Here is a 20,469-nt window from a genome sequence, read left to right as displayed (position 1 = left end):
TCTAATGACATCTACAATGTAGATTGTTTTCACACACTACTCAACATATATGTACAGAACTCGTAGTCCGTTGCCATTCCAGTCGAAGTTTTATGGTCCATCCTGTTGAATATATTAACACATACAACAACAAACAACAGTACAATAAACAATGATTTGGAATACTGGTACTTCTATAGACCGCTGTCAAGTCAAGCAGTGACGATGATACATTGATACTTGTTTGAATCGATAAAACTTTGCAACACATGGAAACTGTGATGTTTTATATCCATTTTCAATGAATTATTGTCAACACTGATATGCTTGCCCTATTCGTGACATTCAATATTTCGTGTCAGACATAATGCTGAAATGACTTTGTATGCATTTTTCAAATTTTAGAGTGATTTGCTTGTGTCTATGATATAGTGATGAAGAAAAGCACCATAACACCCAAGTTGATATATTCTAAAATATGCATGCATCTATATACAGTATTCGTTTATATTAGGTCTGCCCCATCGTCAGCCCAGGCCTGCCGAGGGCCAACAGGAGGCTGTGCTTGAGACTGGATTTTCTTCTTCACGATGATCCACACGGCGAAGGACACTCCCCCTACTGCCGCGAGAAGCGTCCATAGATAATGGGGTGAAGGGGATGACCCAGGAGCTTTTAGAAAACAAGAAAACAACAAAGAAACAAAGGAAATGGAGGTGAACGGGAGAGAGTTAAGAAAAGGTTATAATACATACATGTCAGAGAGACCGGACTGTTTTCATGCGGAAAATTTTTAAAATGTAATCTGAAAATACAAATCCGTGGATACTGTATTCTCGTTAGTAAGTTGCTTTAAGCATTAAAAATTCAACATGAAAATTTACCTTATGTTGAAATACAAAATTCCCAATATAGCTGATTGTGGATTCAGTTTCCTACCTGGAGAGCTGGCTATGAAGGGAACATGTGTGCCGTAGATGTTTTCTGTCGATGATAAATCATGGCAATGTTTATTAGACACATGTTTGATAATCAAGAACACACAAACTTATCACAGCTAAACACAACGTAGCAGATAATATTGACGATACCATACTTACACGTGAATGGAAGAAGATCTATGATATTCAAGATAGATGAAAGTTTATAGCTCTCTCGAAATAGTGTAGTATTTTACCGTCACTATGTGCGCAGTGATAGACATCGGCGCTAATGGCGTTTGGGTAATTGTCATTTGGCAAAGTAACACAAAAACTATTCTGAGACATCAAAGGAAGCATGGTAATACATCATACTGATAACATTACGTTAGTCACATATCTGATCTTCATTTAACAGGCAGGTTTTACAGTATTTTTTTTTTCAATTCAAATGTCCAACTCATCGGATGTGATGAATGATTTCTGACCTACCTTTTGCCCTGGAAGTATCAACAATGTTTATGGGAAGACATCTAAATCCTGCCATATAATTGTTGCAGTACCATATATATCATTGCAAACAAAAGCTAAGAACATACAACCATTAGCTTATCACATCGGTGTATTGACCATAGCGATGGTGCTTTGAGTGTGCGCTTGTTTTTTTCAAGTGCATTGATGTAAACCCTGGGAAGAGGAGTCATATTCCCAGGGTTTACTATCATGGTACTTGAAAAAAAGTTTGTCTAATTTTATTTAACATAACATTGAGGTGTATTTGAGTTAGTTCCGTTTCTCTTGTAATTTGTAATTCCTCTAAAATTGCTTTTTTTTCATTATAACAAATTTATTATTTAGATACATTTTGACACCATTATTTCTCTTTTATGGACGGGGTTTACCACTAATCAAATCTTTGTCCAATCAATATTGAAAGTAAAAACATTATATAGATACAGCCACATGTTTCTGATAACGTTACTAGAATAAATCACATGTTCATAAAGGCGAAGTGTTGTTCACATACCACTGCAGTAGGTCCCATTGCCAGAGTAGCCTTCGTTGCAGAGACAACTGAAGGAACCCTTGTTGTTGGTACAGTTGGCATTATCGTGGCAATCGTGTGTATCCAGAACGCATTCGTTAATGTCTGAAAATTGAATGCAGGTATTTTACGTTACTGGGAAATTATCTAACTGAAAGCAAACATGTCAGTGACGTTTGGAATTGAAACACTTGTAAATCACCTACATCCTTTATGGTCTCTCTGACTTGTGTAAGGCAGTTGTTTCCATACGCTATATATAGACACGTCTCACCACAGAGTGAGAGCAAGTGAAGGGGAAAAGGTTAGAGTTGCGGGGACAGCACATGGAGTTAGAATTCGATAACTTATCGGCCTTATTTGACAGCTGACAGACATTACAGAGAGTGAGATCAATGGAAATGGCTTCTAATTCGTAAGGAGATATTGCATTCGGTTTGTCTGTTTATTTGTATTTTCGTAGATATCCATTTTCCATATGTCAGTCACGTTGAAGGAGAATAAAGTAAGTGATCATGGGTACAGCCACTTCTAGAGTGGATACCTTCGCAGGTGACGCCATCTCCGCTGTAGCCTTCCTTACATGCACAGAGGAAAGAACCCTTGGTGTTGGTGCAGAAGGCATCGATGTGGCAGTTGTCAAGATTGCTCTGGCACTCATTAACGTCTGTACAGATTTGAATAAGATACTTGATTTGTGACAAACAGAGCCTCTGTCAGCTTGTCTGGTAAAGAAATATAGTAGGCATAAATTCTATAATAGATATAATTAACAAGCATCTTGAACTTGTTACACGATAGAAGATGAAGATCTACCATGTTATGATTCATAAAGAAATTTGAACTATTCAAACTATTGACATGACCACATGTTATTTCTTGATTACACTAGTGAATTTTTGCTTTTAGATCTCATCATGTGATGCAAAAAGGTTTTACAAAATATTTGTACCAGTCTACCACCGGCAATATAAAGCATTCTAAAGTACCTGTGCAAACCACACCGTCTCCAGAGTACCCCGTGTTACACGCACAGCTGAAGGATCCTCGGTTGTTGGTACAGGTGGCGTCGGAATGACAGTTATGGGTACCTTCTACGCATTCGTTAATATCTGGAAGTAACCAAACATTATTAGTCTACCAAAACATCATTGATATTGGTATATATGATAAATAATACAATGGAAAAAATGCCCAAAACTTTTGATTCATATCTATAAGTTCATTGCTTTGAGCATTTTACAAGTATACATGCGCACGCACGCACACGCACGCGCACACGCACACGCACACACACACACACGCGCACGTACACGCACATGCATGCACACACACACACACACACACACACACACACACACACACACACACACACACACACACACGCACGCACGCACATACATACATACCCGAACACGTGTTGCCGCCCCCTTGGTATCCGGTGTTACAGGCACAGGTGAATGACCCGGGTGTGTTGGTGCAGGCAGCGTTAGCGTCACAGGTATGTGAGTCTTCCACGCATTCATCGATGTCTTTGACGAAGGGATGTCACAACGTAATGTTTTAAATCAAAGATGACGAGTTAACTGAATTATATGAAAGCTTTACTGAATAACTGTTCTTTTAGTCATTGTATTCTGCCAGTCTTGTAATGTGCATAGTTTGATGAATGCTATAACTTAACGCACTATCAAATTGATTGTGCCAATATCACAATTCTTTCAGATGATTCGATTTCTATTATTACTAATAAACAAGTCTGAAGAAAAGTAAGAGATACTAGTACACAAAGATGCAACATCCTTTTACCTATGCATTACAGCAAAAGCTCATCAAATGTAAAAGCATGCATTTGCTTAAAAGCAAGTTTTAGGACAAACTATCACACAAGATTGTATGATTCTTTGAGGTATTAAATGTACCGGCACAAGTCACTCCGTCCCCTCGGTATCCCGTGTTACAGGCGCAGCTGAAGGATCCCTTGTTGTTGGTACATTGGGCGTTGGTATCACAGTTGTGTGTATCCGACGTGCACTCGTTGACATCTAATAGTATAGAATGTGAACATAACTTATTTCCTTCTATTGAATAATGATATCATGTGCACCATAGCCCATACATCTTCAAACTGCATACAACAAAGAAAAGAAAAAAATCAAAACTTTACTTTAAATATTTTACAAACAAAATTGTACCTGTGCAAGTCTTGCCGTCCCCGGAGTACCCGATGTTGCACCCACAGGTATAGGAGCCAACAGAGTTGGTGCAGGTTGCGTCGGCATGACAGTCATGGGTTCCTTCGTCACATTCATCAATATCTAAGAAAAAACACAAGTTAAGTTTAGCCTACTCCAGTGAAAGCAGTGCAAAGGTATGAGATATGTCGATGAAGGTTAGACATCCAGGTAATAAGATAACCGAATAATCTACATGTTTGTATAATTATTGTAAAAGTTGTTCACTGTTTGTGGCGGGCTGACGTCAGGCAAAACTGTAAAACCCATGATGATAAATGCGGGCTTAAGTGCTATTTCCCATACAAAACCGATGAAGTAGATTTACCTGCACAAGTCACTCCGTCCCCTCGGTATCCCGTGTTACAAGCACAGCTGAAGGATCCCTTGTTGTTGGTACATTGCGCGTCGTCATCACAGTTGTGTGTACCTGACGTACACTCGTTGATATCTTATAGAAAAAAGTGAAAAGATTATCTCGTTCTATTATATGTTTGTAACATGCGCAGCGCATCCAACATATGATCAATACAATATACTACTAACTGCTTAAAGAAGTACTAACTGCATAATGATTTTTTTTCTCTATATGTGCTGGTCGTCACTGCTCTGAAAAGCTCCGCAAGGTAATTGTGTGTACTTATCACTGCCAACTAGAATTATTACTGTAATTGATGCCAAATGTTTACCTGTGCAAGTCTTGCCGTCCCCGGAGTACCCGGTGTTGCACCCACAGGTATATGAGCCAACAGAGTTGGTGCAGGTTGCGTCGGCATGACAGTCATGGGTTCCTTCGTCACATTCATCAATATCTGTCGTTTTGACGATAAGGCAAGACAAGAAAATGAACAGCGATAACTACTTTTAAGATAATATCTTTAATAAAACTCTTCCAGTAGATTAGTAGAACACGAGGGCATTTATAAGAAAATCAACTTAAACTCATATAACTATATTCTACTGTTCTTCGTTTACAGTGATATGACATTAGGGTGCAAACCACGATCGTGCATGGGGGATGATCTGCCGTCTTTCTCCGCTTAACTCATGTATCAAATGTACCTGAGCAAGTAACCCCGTCCCCTTGGTATCCAATGTTACAGGCACAGCTGAAGGATCCCTTGTTGTTGGTACATTGCGCGTTGGTATCACAGTTGTGTGTATCTGACGTGCACTCGTTGTCGTCTGACAGAAAAACATGGAAAAATGAACAGTAACATAAGATTACATTTTCCTATAATACTGTTGGTTGTCTTGTTACTGGTGGTTAACACCTACAAAGTGCATGAAATATGGTTAGGGACAAACTCTCTCTTCCTTTGCTGGGCTTTACACGATTGTAATGCTTCGTATTGCGTTTTTGTGAACTTACCATCGTCATTTGGTACTTATACATATTCAAAGGCACCTGTGCAAGTCTTGCCGTCCCCGGAGTACCCGATGTTGCACCCACAGGTATAGGAGCCAACAGAGTTGGTGCAGGTTGCGTCGGCATGGCAGTCATGGGTTCCTTCGTCACATTCATCAATATCTAAGAAAAAGAAGTTAAGTTTGAATCTATTTCAAATTTCAATATATACTTTACAAACAAAACCTACTCCAATGTAGCAGTGCAAAGGTATGATATATTGGGGAAGAGAATGGTGATACTTAAATGAATCGAGGGTTTAAAAAGCATTGTCAACTACACTTGCATATTTAAAAAAAAACGTTGGATTGTTACATTGAACCAAATACTCATCAAAACATAGTAAAGCAGTGTGTAATTTGCATTCTATTTTTTATCCACTGTGAAAATCATGATGATGAATGAGGGTTAAAGTGCCTTCTTTCCACACAAAATTCATGAAACATATTTACCCGCACAAGTCACTCCGTCCCCTCGGTATCCAGTGTTACAAGCACAGCTGAAGGATCCCTTGTTGTTGGTACATTGGGCGTCGTCATGACAGTTGTGTGTACCCGACGTGCACTCGTTGATATCTTTCAGAAAAATGAAAGTGAATTGCTATCTATTAATAACGTACATGTGTATCGCACCAAACATACTTATGAGCATTACGATGTACAAGACTGCATAATGAGACTTTTTTCTTTCTGTCCCGGTCGTCACAGCTTTGAAAAAAAGATTTGTAAGATAATGTCAACTTTTCATCACCAACTAGAATAGTTACTTTTACGTGGCACCTTTGTGACAAATGTTTACCTGTGCAAGTCTTGCCGTCCCCGGAGTACCCGATGTTGCACCCACAGGTATAGGAGCCAACAGAGTTGGTGCAGGTTGCGTCGGCATGACAGTCATGGGTTCCTTCGTCACATTCATTAATATCTAAGAAAAAACACCGATAATAAGCAAGCTTAAAGGTAAGTTTGACTTTATTTCGAAATTCACTAACAAAAAAAACGTACTACAATGCAATGATAGCAGTAGAAAGGTATGAATTTTTGTTGACGAAATTGGTGATAATGGCATTTCGAACACATTCTAACAGATTGACACTTTTAAAACTTTCTAAGTACACCTCCACAGTAAAGTAAACTGAACTGAACTAAAAGTACGTTGGAATGTATGACTGTTACATTGTACCAAATGCTCATTAATAGATGATGAAGCCGTGTATGACTTGCGAGTTTATATATTGTTGCTCACCGTTTGCACTGGGCTGATGTTATGCAAAACAGTGGAAATCATGTTGATAAATGGAGATTGAAGTGCCGTATTTACACAGAACCTCATGAAATGTATTTACCTGCACAAGTCACTCCGTCCCCTCGGTATCCAGTGTTACAGTCACAGCTGAAGGATCCCTTGTTGTTGGTACATTGCGCGTTGCCATCACAGTTGTGTGTATCCGACGTGCACTCGTTAATATCTTATAAAAAAGGTAAATTGCTATCTATTAATAACGCGCATGCACAGCGAACCAAATATACTTATGAGCAATACGATGTACTATACAAAATAAACTGCGTAAAGACTGCGCAATGAGCTTTATTCTTTCTTTGCTGGTCCTCACAGCTTGGAATAAAACTTCGCAACGGGATGTCAACTTTTCATCACCAACTAGAATAGTTACTTTTCGTGGTATTTTTGTGACTTATGTTTACCTGTGCAAGTCTTGCCGTCCCCGGAGTACCCGATGTTGCACCCACAGGTATAGGAGCCAACAGAGTTGGTGCAGGTTGCGTCGGCATGACAGTCATGGGTTCCTTCGTCACATTCATCAATATCTAAGAAAAAAAGTTAAGTCTGACTTTATTTCAAAGTACATTAAAGATAGAAACCCACTCCAATGATAACAGACCAACGGCATTAGATATTGATGACAAAAATGGTGATAATAGTATTATGGGCTCATTCTTGAATGGATTGGATAAATGGATAAAACTTTTTTAAATTTCTAACAACACGTACATAGTAAAAAAAACGTTGGAATGCATGACTGTTACATTGTACAAAATGCTTATGAAATGATTGTAAAGCAGTGTATAATCGACATGTTTATATCATTGTTGCTCACTATAGTGTGCTGACGTTAGCAAAATTGTGGAAATCATGCTCATAGATGGGGGTTAACGTGTCGTCTTTCCATACAAGACTCAAGGAATTTACCTGCACAGTTCACTCCGTCCCCTCGGTATCCAATGTTGCAGCCACAGCTGAAGGATCCCTTGTTGTTGGTACATTGGGCGTCGTCATGGCAGTTGTGTGTACCTGACGTGCACTCGTTGATATCTTATAAAAAATGGAAAAATATTATCCCTATCTATTACGTACACATGTTTGTAAAATGTGCGGCGCATCCAAAATATGTAGAGCTATGCATTACAATAACTGCGTAATGAAATATCAACTGCATGATGAGGCTTTTCCTTTCTGTACTGATCATTACAGCTTAAATAGAATCGTATATGTAAGGTGATGGGAACTTTTCATTACCAACTAGGATAATTGCGGTACCTGATGTCTCTGTGACAAATGTTTACCTGTGCAAGTCTTGCCGTCCCCGGAGTACCCGATGTTGCACCCACAGGTATAGGAGCCAACAGAGTTGGTGCAGGTTGCGTCGGCATGACAGTCATGGGTTCCTTCGTCACATTCGTTAATATCTAAGAAAAAAAAAACAAGTTAAATTTGTCTTTATTTCAAAGTACACTAAAGCAACAAATCCTACTCCAATGATAGCAGTGCAAAGGTATGAGATGTGTGGATGATGGTTAGACGTCCAGGTAATAAGATACACCAAACAGCCGTGACACTGACGAAAGACATCGGACGGAGTCTGAAACGTCTGACCGGTTTCAAAATTATCATATCCAGTTGCTTGAGTAACTGCTTTTTTGGGGGTATGACATACTATTGAAGAAAATAGTGATGATATAATTTCGAGCTTATTCTTGCATAGAAAATCTCACTTGAACGCATGACTGCTACGTTGTAGCAAATGCTAATCAAAAGATGGTAAAGCAGTGCTTAACTTATATGTCTATATTATTTGTTGCTCAAAGTTTGAAGTGAGTTGACTTCGGGTAAAATTGTTCAAATCATGATCATGATAAATGCGGGTTTAAGTACCGTCTTTCCATACAAAATTCATTGAGGAGTAGATTTACCTGCACAGTTCACTCCGTCCCCTCGGTATCCAATGTTGCAGCCACAACTGAAGGATCCCTTGTTGTTGGTACATTGGGCGTCGTCATCACAGTTGTGTGTACCTGACGTGCACTCGTTGATATCTTATAGAAAAATGGAAAAATATTATTCCTATCTATTACGTACACATATGTTTAAAATGTGCGGCTCACCCAAGATATGAGCAATACAATGTACTCACTGCGTAATGAAATATCAACTGCATAATGAGACTTTATGAGTTGGTGTGAACTTTTCATTACCAACTAGGATGATTGCGGTACCTGATGTCTCTGTGACAAATGTTTACCTGTGCAAGTCTTGCCGTCCCCGGAGTACCCGGTGTTGCACGCACAGGTATAGGAGCCAACAGAGTTGGTGCAGGTTGCGTCGGCATGACAGTCATCGGTGCCCTCGTCACATTCATCAATATCTAAGAAAAAAACACAAAATTAAAAAAAGGTAGCTTTGACTTAACAATAAAAGTGCCCTTAAGAAAAAACGTACTCTAAAGATAGCGGCACAAAGGTATGAAACATTGTATTGTTGACGAAAATGGTAATAATGGCATTTCGAGCTCATTCTTAATGCATTGAAACATTTTCAACTATACTTGCATACTAATAGGAAAACAAGTTGGAATGTATGACAGTAAATACATAGTAAAGCAAGTTGGAATGTATGACTGTTACATTGTACCAAATGCTTACTCAAAAGATTGTTAAGTGGTGTATGATTTACATATTTATACAATTTTGCCCACTGTTTATGGTGGGCTGACGTTAGCCAAAACTGTGGATAAAATGATGTTAAACATGGATGAGGTGCCGTCTTTCCTCACAATCTTCATGGAAAATGATTTGTTTACCCGCACAAGTCACTCCGTCCCCTTGGTATCCAATATTGCAAGCGCAGCTGAAGGATCCCTTGTTGTTGGTACATTGGGCGTCGTCATGACAGTTGTGAGTACCTGACGTGCACTCGTTGATATCTTATAGAAAAAAGTATAATAGGTTATATCTATAAATCAATTGTTTGAAACGTTTATGTATGCACAGCGCGACATACATAATCATTATGAGCAATAAAATGTACGAAAGACTATAATGAGATTTTTCTTTCTGTACTGCTGGTCGTTACAGCTTTAAAAAAAAAACTTTGTAAGGTAAATTACATAATCTAAAATATCTGCTTAATCGTATGTTTACCTGTGCAAGTCTTGCCGTCCCCGGAGTACCCGGTGTTGCACGCACAGGTATAGGAGCCAACAGAGTTGGTGCAGGTTGCGTCGGCATGGCAGTCATGGGTTCCTTCGTCACATTCATCAATATCTAAGAAAAAAAATTAGGTTTGGCTTAATTTCAAAGTATACTAAAAAAACGCAATCAAATCATAGCAGTGCAACTTAGTTATGAATTATTGTTGAATGAAACCACGACCATAAATGGGGTCAAAGTGCAGTATTTCCACACAAAACCTTTGGAGTAAATTTACCTGCACAGGTCACTCCATCTCCTCGGTATCCCGTGTTACAGGCACAGCTGAAGGATCCCTTGTTGTTGGTACATTGCGCGTCGTCATCACAGTTGTGTGTACCTGACGTGCACTCGTTGATATCTTATAGAAAATGGTAAATCTCTATCACATGTTTGTAAAATGAGCAATGCCAACCACGTAAAGAAATATAAACAGTATGATGATACCTTTTTTTTATTTCTGTACTGGTCATTTTGAAAAAGGTCAAGGTCACTATGTCAACCTGTCATTGCCAACTAGAATAATTACGGTACCTAATATCTTTGTGACAAATGTTTACCTGTGCAAGTCTTGCCGTTCCCGGAGTACCCGATGTTGCACGCACAGGAATAGGAGCCAACAGAATTGGTGCAGGTTGCGTCGGCATGACAGTCATGGGTTCCTTCGTCACATTCATCAATATCTGGAGAACAAAAGAATTTATATAGATTTTTGTAGAATACGCTATGTTTATAGGATTTGCCTATCTCCATATCTTACAAGAGATGTAATTATGGAAGAACTAATGGAAAGCAGGGAGGGGGCAGGTTGATAAAGGCTAGATATCCAGGTAATAACATACGCCAAATAGCAATTACTCAAGTAAATGGCAATCTACTTTTCGTCAGTGACACTGAAGTGTAACAGGAACAAATTGTCTCATTTGCATCAACATCGTCTTGATTTTGTCTTGTCTTTTCCTCCAATCAGACAATCCAAAATTTTCTTCAGCTTGATTTTATTTACCCTAAATTTGTTTTCTATTATACAATACAAAGGTGTCTCTCGTTTGCATTATAATTATATATTCATAGTTAGGGAACAGTTTCCACCAGATTTCTTCAGTGTCACTGACGAAAGATAGTGGATGCTATCCGAAGCGTCTGGCCGCTTCCTAAATCATAACCTATCCATTTGCTTGAGTGACTTTTTTTGGTGTAACAGAAACATACCTGAACAAGCCTCGCCGCTTCCTCTGTACCCATCGTTGCAGGAACAGGTGAACGACCCGATGGTGTTGGTGCAGTTGGCGTTGATGTCGCAATTATCGCCGCCTTCCTGACACTCGTTGATATCTGAAGGCGTAAAGAGAACAAAATTAATCTACTTCTTTGATGTCAAGACTATCAAAATTCACACGTATTAAAATACATGTATTGAATATTGTAGGCTGTAAAGTTGTTGGTCTTCCTGTCAGATAAAGTAATGATGGACTCTTCGATTCGAGAGGCAAGACGCACTTGTACCAACTATATCATTCGCATGTCTTAATGATTTCCAGTTGGAGATAATGAATTCTTTGAGTCACATAGAAGAAGTCACACAGAATTTCCAAGAACAGAAAACAATAGCATTCAGGAAGTTGCTACAAGAAACACTATGAAACATGTGTATGTTTTTGTTATATAGATGAAGGATCCATGAAATCTGTACATGTCTAGTTCTAATAAGAACAAGTTAGATCTAACATGTTTTGAAAACACTTGTCCGTGACCAGAATTATTTCAATCATTATGTATTGGAGCGAAACCCAACGTCAATTGTTATTGTATACACTGTGACTTGTTTTGTAGAGGACAAATGCTGATTTTATTAATTACCTGAACATAAGACTCCGTCTCCCCTGAACCCTTCATCGCAGGTACAGTGAAACGAGCCAACCGTGTTGTGACAGGTCGCCTGGTCGTGGCAGTTGTCAGTGCCAGATCCACACTCATCGATATCTGTAGTTAGGTTTAAAAAAAGCTATATTGACGCAACAAAAAGTACAATGACTTTTGTACGGTCAACTACAAACTAGAAAATGGTAATACAAATAATAATATTATCCGTAATATCTGTGATATCATTTTACAATCAGGTAGGGCCAATCCATTATTTCCTATTTCCTAATAACAAAGCAAATTTTTTAATGAATTTACCTATTTCTTTTGCATCATGGAAGTTGTAACATCTTAAGGTATGAGCATCTTTTAGCTTTGTTTAAGTCTCTTAAAATAGGATGTGACTGGCTAAAAAATGTGAATAACATTCCGTAAAGCACCATTAAAAATAGAATTGCATTTCGATATTTCCTTAAGATTTGGCAAGTGATTTGTATGCCATTTATTTGTAATTTTCATTTGGCCCTTTCTACTAAAACAATTTGACACATATTAAGCTAATACTGATAACGTACCTCTACACGTGACGCCATTTCCGGTGAATCCCTCATTGCAGGTACAGGAGAATGACCCAGGGTCATTGGTGCAGGTGGCCTCTGTGTGGCAGTTGTCGGTGCCCAGGGTACACTCGTTTATATCTGCAATTAGACAAGAACAATAAAGATTTTCATTGCATATTCTTCCCCAAGAGGCATAAATGCATAAGAGACCATACATGGTGTAATGAATATTACTGAAATGAATAATAATCACTTTACCAAAAAAACACATGGTACTAAACACTATACAAATTTACTACCGCATATCTAGTAAGTTCTAGTAGCCTCTTTTCTCTTTTAAAGCACATGACAACATAATTACATGCTTCATTACAGAAACATTTGTACATGGTACAAGGTATTTGAAGGTATCCTGCTTTGATGTTGTCTTACAATGAATTCTTGTCACGAATCACGACAGAAAAGTTGACTGTCTTTAAATGCAATTGATAACTTTTATAAGAGTTACTAGGAACTGAGAAGTGGGATAATGTAGCTAAGATAGAATGTTGATGTGTATGGATTCTGAATCGTAATGTCTTAATTACCTGCACATTCCTGACCACTACCAGACCATCCTTCGTTGCAGACACATAGGACACCCCCCTCGATGTTGATGCACGTTGCGTGCTCGTCACAGTTATGAAGATTCAACAAGCATTCCTCAACATCTAGAGAAGATTATTAGTGTAATGGTGGACGTACCAACTGATAAGTATCTAATACCAGCTCAAAAAAGAACAAGAAACAGTCATGCCTTCAAATACCAGAGTAACCAACCTAGGATTGATGTGTTCAAAAATTCGTACTTTCCCAGAACTATCGTAGAGTGGAATTTGTTATCACCAAGTACAGTAGAAGCATCTTCTCTGGGTAGTTTTAAAGAACGCTTGCAGATAGATGTGCAAAAGTTAGGGGTAACGAGTCGTTCGGTGTAATATAACCAGCTGCTGCCGCGCCGCGTGCCTGCGAAGCTGGTGTGTTACGCCGAACGGCAGTTATACCGGCTATATATATACAGATACAGATAATGGTTACTAATTGTTTTAAACACACACTGGTATAAGCTATTCAAATGTACGTACGTTAACAATGTTTAGATTTATTCCTTTGAATAAAAATATCCAAGATAACCTCAATGAACAAATTGTTCAAACAGTTAGGTGTCTTCTGTATTTTGATTTTTTAAGATACATGTATATAAGCTTACCCGTGCAGTAGATTCCACTACCAGTAAATCCCTCGTTACAGGTACAGTTGAAGGAGCCGTCCGTATTGATGCACGTTGCATCTTCGTGGCAGTTGTGAGTGCCTAAGGTACACTCGTCATCATCTGTAACATGTGTGCATATGTATGTGTATTCATTGACTCTTATATTGGCTACAGGTGCTTAAGGGCTACTTACTATGTTATAGTTGAAGAGCAGGTAACGCGTACAGTGATTGCAAGAAGATCACAGAATTCAGTGTACAAGTTTCCTCTGTGTTTTATAATTGCATTTCACTTAATCAATACAAAAAAGGAACAGAATACAAGAACACCGATTCAAACATGGAGCCAACAGCAAATGATAAAGATGAAATAAAAACTGCACAATGGGTAGATGGTAAATATGGACTAAACCCCCAATTCAATTTGATTTTGATATTTAACTGCAGGTATATGATATAATGAGCATCTTTACCTGTACAAGATACGCCGTCACCGGAGTATCCGGCGTCACATTCGCAGGAAAATGAGCCGATGTTGTTATAACAGGTGGCGTGTTCGTGGCAGTTGTCCTGGCCTGCGTCACATTCGTGGACATCTGCAAATTGGTAGAGACAATGTAATATAAAAGATATATAAGGTATATGGAGAGGTCGTCTTTGTTACGGCGGGGCGTCCACGTTCAAATGGCAGTAGCTCCATACCCTTTCGATCAGCCCCGCTGTTATCATAGATAACTTTAGTCAAAAGTATTCTGCGATTGACACTATGATTCTTTTACACGAAAATGTTTACAGTTATCTCCACATAAGAAAATGATTTTCTACGGATAGTAGGTTATATTACAACCAGTACTCATAGCCATTACTGACAGTGCTGTAGAAAGAGTCGAACTCACCAGTACAAACAAGGCCATTGCCTGCAAACCCCTCATTACAGTGACACGTATGGGAACCAATAGTGTTCTCACATCTGGCGTTGGGATCACAAGCATCTGTATCATCAGCACACTCATTGACATCTAAAATGATAAGATAACATTTTATAGATATGTATAGTCTGAATATGTAAAGTCATTGCATACCTTTTTATTGAATTAAGAAGAGGAACTTTTCAAATAGCATTACAAAATGTATACCTGAGCAGACCACTCCGTCTCCAGAGTACCCAGTGTTACACGCACAACTGAAGGATCCTCGGTTGTTGGTACAGGTGGCTTCGGAATGACAGTTGTGGGTATCTTCCATGCATTCGTTTATATCTGAAAATACAACGGCGACTGTGATGATGAACTGCAGTACTTTGTAATTCATGTACATTTCAAGTCAAGTGATAGATTTTTTTTTTAAATTTTACGTAAAGTAACTTTTGACTTCATTATCCATCAATCTTCGTCTGTTTCCAAAAAATATGACCACAACGTAAGTTGTACAAATCAGCAGCTGATTTAGCAAGCATCCGCCGTTGATGGAAAAAAATGTAAGAAAATCGAGACTTATTCAGGGTACCAAAGTCAATTTCAACGCGAAAGAATATTTGAAAGAATGTAAGGTAATGTTGACTTCATTATATACAACATGTATTGATGACATCTGCGCGCGGATCAAGGTTTTTCTGTTTAAAAAATCGATCACAAAGTGAGTCGTACAAATCAGCAAACATATGCCGTAAATTAAGAAAAGACATGTCGGAAAATGGAGACTAATACAGGATGCCAAAGTCAATTCCAAAGTCAAAGTCAAAGATGATTAATGACAAAAATTAAGAATCGATTGTACGGTATAGCACACTAGGTTATTATTTTTCTTCTTCGGTGAACATTTAGATGTCCCTTTACAAATCAAGAATTTAGCTCGGCCGAGTTGTTGGCGAGTTCCAAATGGACATTTTCGGCCGGAGTATGACCGGCGTTTTGGCGATTATGCGGACCTCGAGCGATTTTTACCAGCTCGGCCGGCGTTTGCGGGGCACTTGCAACTGCGCTTAATTTTAGCGAGGCCTCGGCGGCGAGTGTTGAGCTCGGAGAGCTCGTCAATGGGTTGCCTGTAGCTCGACCGGAGCTTGTCCGAGAAATAGCCAAGACTTGGCCAATACTCGGGCGACAATCTGACGGTTTTAGACTATATTTTTTCGGTCGGAGTTTGCCCGAACTCTTCGGCCTCGGGCCAGACTCGCTCGGGCTTCCTCGGCTTCCTGCAATAACCGGACGATATTCCGTCCGACTTTTGACAAATTGGGCTTGCTTCGGGCGAGCGTCGTGCTGGTGTCGCTGGGAGCTTGGAAGGGCTCCGACTGTCACCTAAGCAATTTGACACCTGTGTTGAACACGTGCCTTTGTTTTGGGTTTTCATCTTTAGTAGTCAGTTTGGTCCGTAATATAAGATAACAAAAACTACTGTATGAAGTTTTCTAAGAATGCTGCTTAACCTTTATAGTAAAAGGCAATTGGACACCAACATAGTACTTCCTATTTATTTATTTTTTTGCTATTTGTTTGGAAGTGTGAGATCATATATTCTTCATGTCTGAAGGCTTCCAGCCTGAAACTCGGACAGCCTTTGCCGAGGTTCGCCAGAGGTTTGGCCGATTTCCGCTATGTCAAAATTATTGTATTATGGTGAATCAGACTGGTCTGTTCACTTTGTGGCTCTTGTGGTAGTTTTGGATTGGTGTATCACAACAATCCTGTTAATATTATTGTTTTCAGTGTGCCCATCCACTTCACTCATACCCTACATATCTCCCGCAACTCAGAAATTAAAGTTAATACAAATATTGGCTTTTTACAAAGTTAGTCAGTTCTGCAGCTGACTTTGTCCATGTTCAAGACATAGTACAATCTCCTTAAGAAATTATAATCAGCTGTGCTGGACGGACGCCGGACGAGCTCCGTCCATTTGTAAAGGGGGGAAGTTTTTCAGCGAAAAATACAGCCGATACTCGGGCGATGTTGAAATTCGGCGAGCTCTGACCGATCTACAAATTCGGCCGGCGTCCGCATGAATTGTAAAGCCGGCTTAATGAATGCGACCTTTTTGGCCAAACATTTTATACGCACGTTCGCATCAGTTTTGGGGCTCCAGGAGAATGTCATCCTTACAATCAAACCAATAGGGCCTTGATAACGTCTTGATCGCAGGAAGATGTCTGTATCTTTATTGAGTGGTTATAAAAATCCAGAAGCATTATTGGTAGTTTGGATAATCCTATTGTGCCAAACAGCTGCGGTACATACCCGAACACGTGTTGCCGTCCCCTCGGTATCCAGTGTTACAGGCACAGGTGAATGACCCGGGTGTGTTGGTACAGGCAGCGTTGACGTCACAGGTATGTGTGTCTTCCAGACATTCGTCGATGTCTAAAGAGAGGGAACGTCATGATTTGAATTATTTATCCTTTCAATATGATATCAAGATGAACATTGCAGTATGAAAGTGTACGTATATAAGTTATTCAGTGTCACAGTTCAAAAAGGGGAAAAAGAATACACATTGCCTCACCATCATTTTGGTAATGTCCTTAGCCATTCAATTAACTGTACCTGAGCAAGTCATCCCATCCCCTCGGTATCCAGTGTTACAGGCACAGCTGAAGGATCCCTTGTTGTTGGTACATTGGGCGTTGTCATGACAGTTGTGTGTACCTGACGTGCACTCGTTGATGTCTGAAAAAGAATATGTCTAATCTATTATATCATCTCACCATTTATTTGAAAGATGAATATCAATTATTTCATATTGGTTTGTGTAGTAATCATACTAATTACTAACAAGAAGAGGTACGCATTTGAAAGTGAACTTTTTGTTTAAACTTAAAATCAAGATTTCGATCTCGCGCCTCCGTGAAAAGTCTCTCGTATTTCACGTTTCATTTGAGTTCATTATCATGCAAATAACTGCATTGTCTCTATTGATTACTTTCTGTCACTATTTGGTGCAGTTGGCTAGCATATGGAAATGCTTTGCCATTTCCTGCCAGCCTGCAGGAAAGCCATTTTGAAGTTCAAGTCAACCTTTACATCCTGACACACCGAAGACAAAACCTCCGTACAACGAAAAACGCACCTGTGCAGAGGGTGCCATCGCCGTCGTACCCAGTATTACAGGTACAGGTGAAGGAGCCGTCTGTGTTTGAGCAGCTTGCGTTGGGATCACAGTCATCTGTGCCTTCTTCACACTCATCGACATCTGATGAGAAAGTTTACAAGAATCCAAGACATGTATAATTTGGAAATCGCCGTGTTTTATTTACATATTCATGATCTCGTTGCCAACTGTTATCCAAAGCCACGCTACACACACAAAACAGAACAGAGTATAACTTTTACTCTATAGTGGTAAACCCCGTCTGAGAGTTGATACAATTTGTTCGACTCAGTTGAGTTTTGTAATGCTTATGTTTAATTTGGATTTTCATGGTTTAAGTTTAATTTATGATTTAGATAAAGAAATCCCAATGATTGCACAGAACCATTATACACATCCTTCATTTTGACTCCTCTGATGCGTACAATGACTCTATCAACCACAAGGGCATTGTTTTCGGTTGTGTTTTTTCTTGATAGGATTTTGAAAAAGATATTTTGTTCTTAGTATCAATAACATGTGCCACCGCAAAGTGCAGTAAATGGGTGGTAGAAGAGAGTTATAAGCCCATAATCATGTATCAAGTATGTCAAGCCATAGACAGCAAATAGACAGTGATAGATAGAGTTGGAGTATTGTGAAAGGATACACATTACCATATTCTTTACATCTACATCACCTGAACAAAGGGCCACCGAGGTACGTGAAAGCACTGCTGCTCCAATACGTTATTGGCTTGCAGCAAGGGATGAAAAGCGTCATCATTTATGCATATTGCAATTACAAATGTATGGCGCAAAGCTCGCAGAGTCTTAAGAAATATTCACACGAACCTTGACAAAATACACCATCCCCTGAGTAACCTTGGTTACAGGTACAGAAGCATACACCGTTAGCACGTTTGTCGTACGACGCGTGCTCGTCACAAGGGGCAGGCATCCCGAGGCAGTCGGGTTGCCTCTTGCAGATGAAGCGTCTGTGTGCCGAACAACTTGAGGTTTCCCACTCCCCCTTGCTGAGGATTCCACATCGTCTGTTTCCAGTTGGACGCGGTTCGTTCTTACCCCAGTTCTCATAATACTAAAATGAGAATTAAAGTTAGAAGCATATATCCTTTGTTAGTTAACAATGAATTTGCATAAGGACAGGAAAGTGGTTGACAGCTGCGCATAAAATGACTTTGTTTCGAGGTGACAGGACGGGTACAAATGTTCAAACATGGCACCATTATTTAACACGTCAAAACAAAACAAAGTTCCCATTACATGACAACATCAGGAGAGATACGAGAAATAGATCAGCTAACCAATGACGATCCGTCACTCCATACACATGATGATGAGTCCCCGGGACATGATATGCCTATTGTGAATTTTTCATCTGAAAGATATGACAGAAGACCTTCCAGTTCCTATAGATATAAAACGTGACAGTAAATGTTAGAGTATGACATTGTTACAGCAGTACTGATTTGCTCGTGTTTTACTGGCTGCTTATAATTAGAATTAACAAAGAGATCATGAAATGAAATAGTGTACTAGGCTCTACGTATACAGAATGTGTATACATACTGGCCACTGATGAAGCTGCGGAGCATTGACCGGCACTGGCAGACCTTTTGCTGACGGAACCTGACCCTGCAGAACTGCCTCCTGACTGACTGCTGTGGCACAAGGGCTGCATCAAATCTGCAGGGTCACGAAGAATATTAGTTAGAGAAAACTACGATGTGCAAAGCGCTGTTTATTCTGACAAAGCTGTATTCAAACACCTGGGCCGCTTTTGGCAAATGTCGTTTAGAAATGTCAAATATTCTGAAACCAATAGACTCTTTAGTAGTAATATTTGCTATATTATTGAAATACAGCAAATATTACTACTACAAATGTCTATTTCTTACTATAGATGAAGTCTTGTTCGTCCTCAGACAGTATGCTGACAAGGTGTGCCGATAAATCTCGACAAAATTGGTCGGCGTCGTTCCATGACATCTTGGTGTCTCCAGGCGAGCAGTAAGTCGCGCCTTCGAACTCTGTCCAAGTATCATTGCTGTGGCAGGTATCTAGGAATGTTTGAGGGGAGAAATATAGAGTCTTTTATACACTGTTCGTTATGGTTTTTGTTTGAAGGACATGTAGACAACGAAACATGGCCATGAAGGCTACATGTATAATGCAAAAACCGCAAGATAGTATGCCTGCATCGGGAAAGACTACACACCAGTCGCTGTCGATGCTTTCGAGCCGTCACTACTCTTAGAGCTTTTGGTCTTGTCCGAACCAGAACCCGCGGAAGTGCTGTTGGATGAATCGCTTCCTGAGTGGTCACTGGCGCCTCCGGTTTGGGCTGCTCGTGTACAGTATGGGAGCATTACTTGCTGTTAAGTGTTTCTAACTGTTATTAGCACAGTTAAGCACCAAATATCAATGTACGTTTAAGGGTGAACAGTCATAGGTCATACATGAATGGAACAAATATACACGACAATAAAAGATAGCAGGATCAGAAGTGTAAAAATGTTGAGACATGCTACACACCAGAAGCTGTTGATACTTCTTCAGATGAGCTTTTACTACTCTTAGAGCTTTTCTCCTTGTCGGAACCAGAGCCTGTGGAAGTGCTGTTGGATGCATCCGAGCCCTCAC

The 20,469-nt window shown here is 39.6% G+C and overlaps 1 protein-coding gene across 6 annotated transcripts; it reads right to left on the bottom strand.

Moving 5' to 3' along the window:
* Positions 1-19,505, bottom strand: LOC118410505 (fibrillin-1-like). Of its 6 annotated transcripts, XM_035812244.1 has the most exons (34): positions 19,396-19,505; positions 19,131-19,204; positions 18,658-18,904; positions 17,804-17,926; positions 17,281-17,403; positions 16,975-17,097; positions 14,878-15,000; positions 14,638-14,760; positions 14,215-14,337; positions 13,740-13,862; positions 13,078-13,200; positions 12,506-12,628; positions 11,928-12,050; positions 11,280-11,402; positions 10,628-10,750; positions 10,306-10,428; positions 10,020-10,142; positions 9,680-9,802; positions 9,122-9,244; positions 6,929-7,051; positions 6,385-6,507; positions 6,039-6,161; positions 5,587-5,709; positions 5,241-5,363; positions 4,868-4,990; positions 4,507-4,629; positions 4,140-4,262; positions 3,867-3,989; positions 3,354-3,476; positions 2,934-3,056; positions 2,489-2,611; positions 1,927-2,049; positions 919-963; positions 3-651 (listed from the first exon to the last, which is right to left on the bottom strand). In XM_035812244.1, exons 3-34 carry the CDS (start codon positions 18,761-18,763, stop codon positions 485-487), a joined length of 3,885 nt encoding a protein of 1,294 aa, XP_035668137.1. In that variant the 5' UTR covers positions 18,764-18,904; positions 19,131-19,204; positions 19,396-19,505; the 3' UTR covers positions 3-484. The 6 variants fall into 6 exon arrangements, with proteins under 6 accessions (XP_035668142.1, XP_035668141.1, XP_035668137.1 ...); XM_035812248.1 differs by lacking the exons at positions 5,587-5,709; positions 6,039-6,161 and having other exon boundaries at positions 2-651; XM_035812247.1 differs by lacking the exons at positions 3,867-3,989; positions 4,140-4,262.
* Between the last annotated feature and the right edge of the window lie 964 nt (positions 19,506-20,469).

This window comes from Branchiostoma floridae, chromosome 2 (assembly GCF_000003815.2).
Source record: "Branchiostoma floridae strain S238N-H82 chromosome 2, Bfl_VNyyK, whole genome shotgun sequence".
Taxonomy (NCBI): Eukaryota; Metazoa; Chordata; class Leptocardii; order Amphioxiformes; family Branchiostomatidae; genus Branchiostoma; species Branchiostoma floridae.
This window is presented reverse-complemented; position numbering and strand designations above follow the sequence as displayed.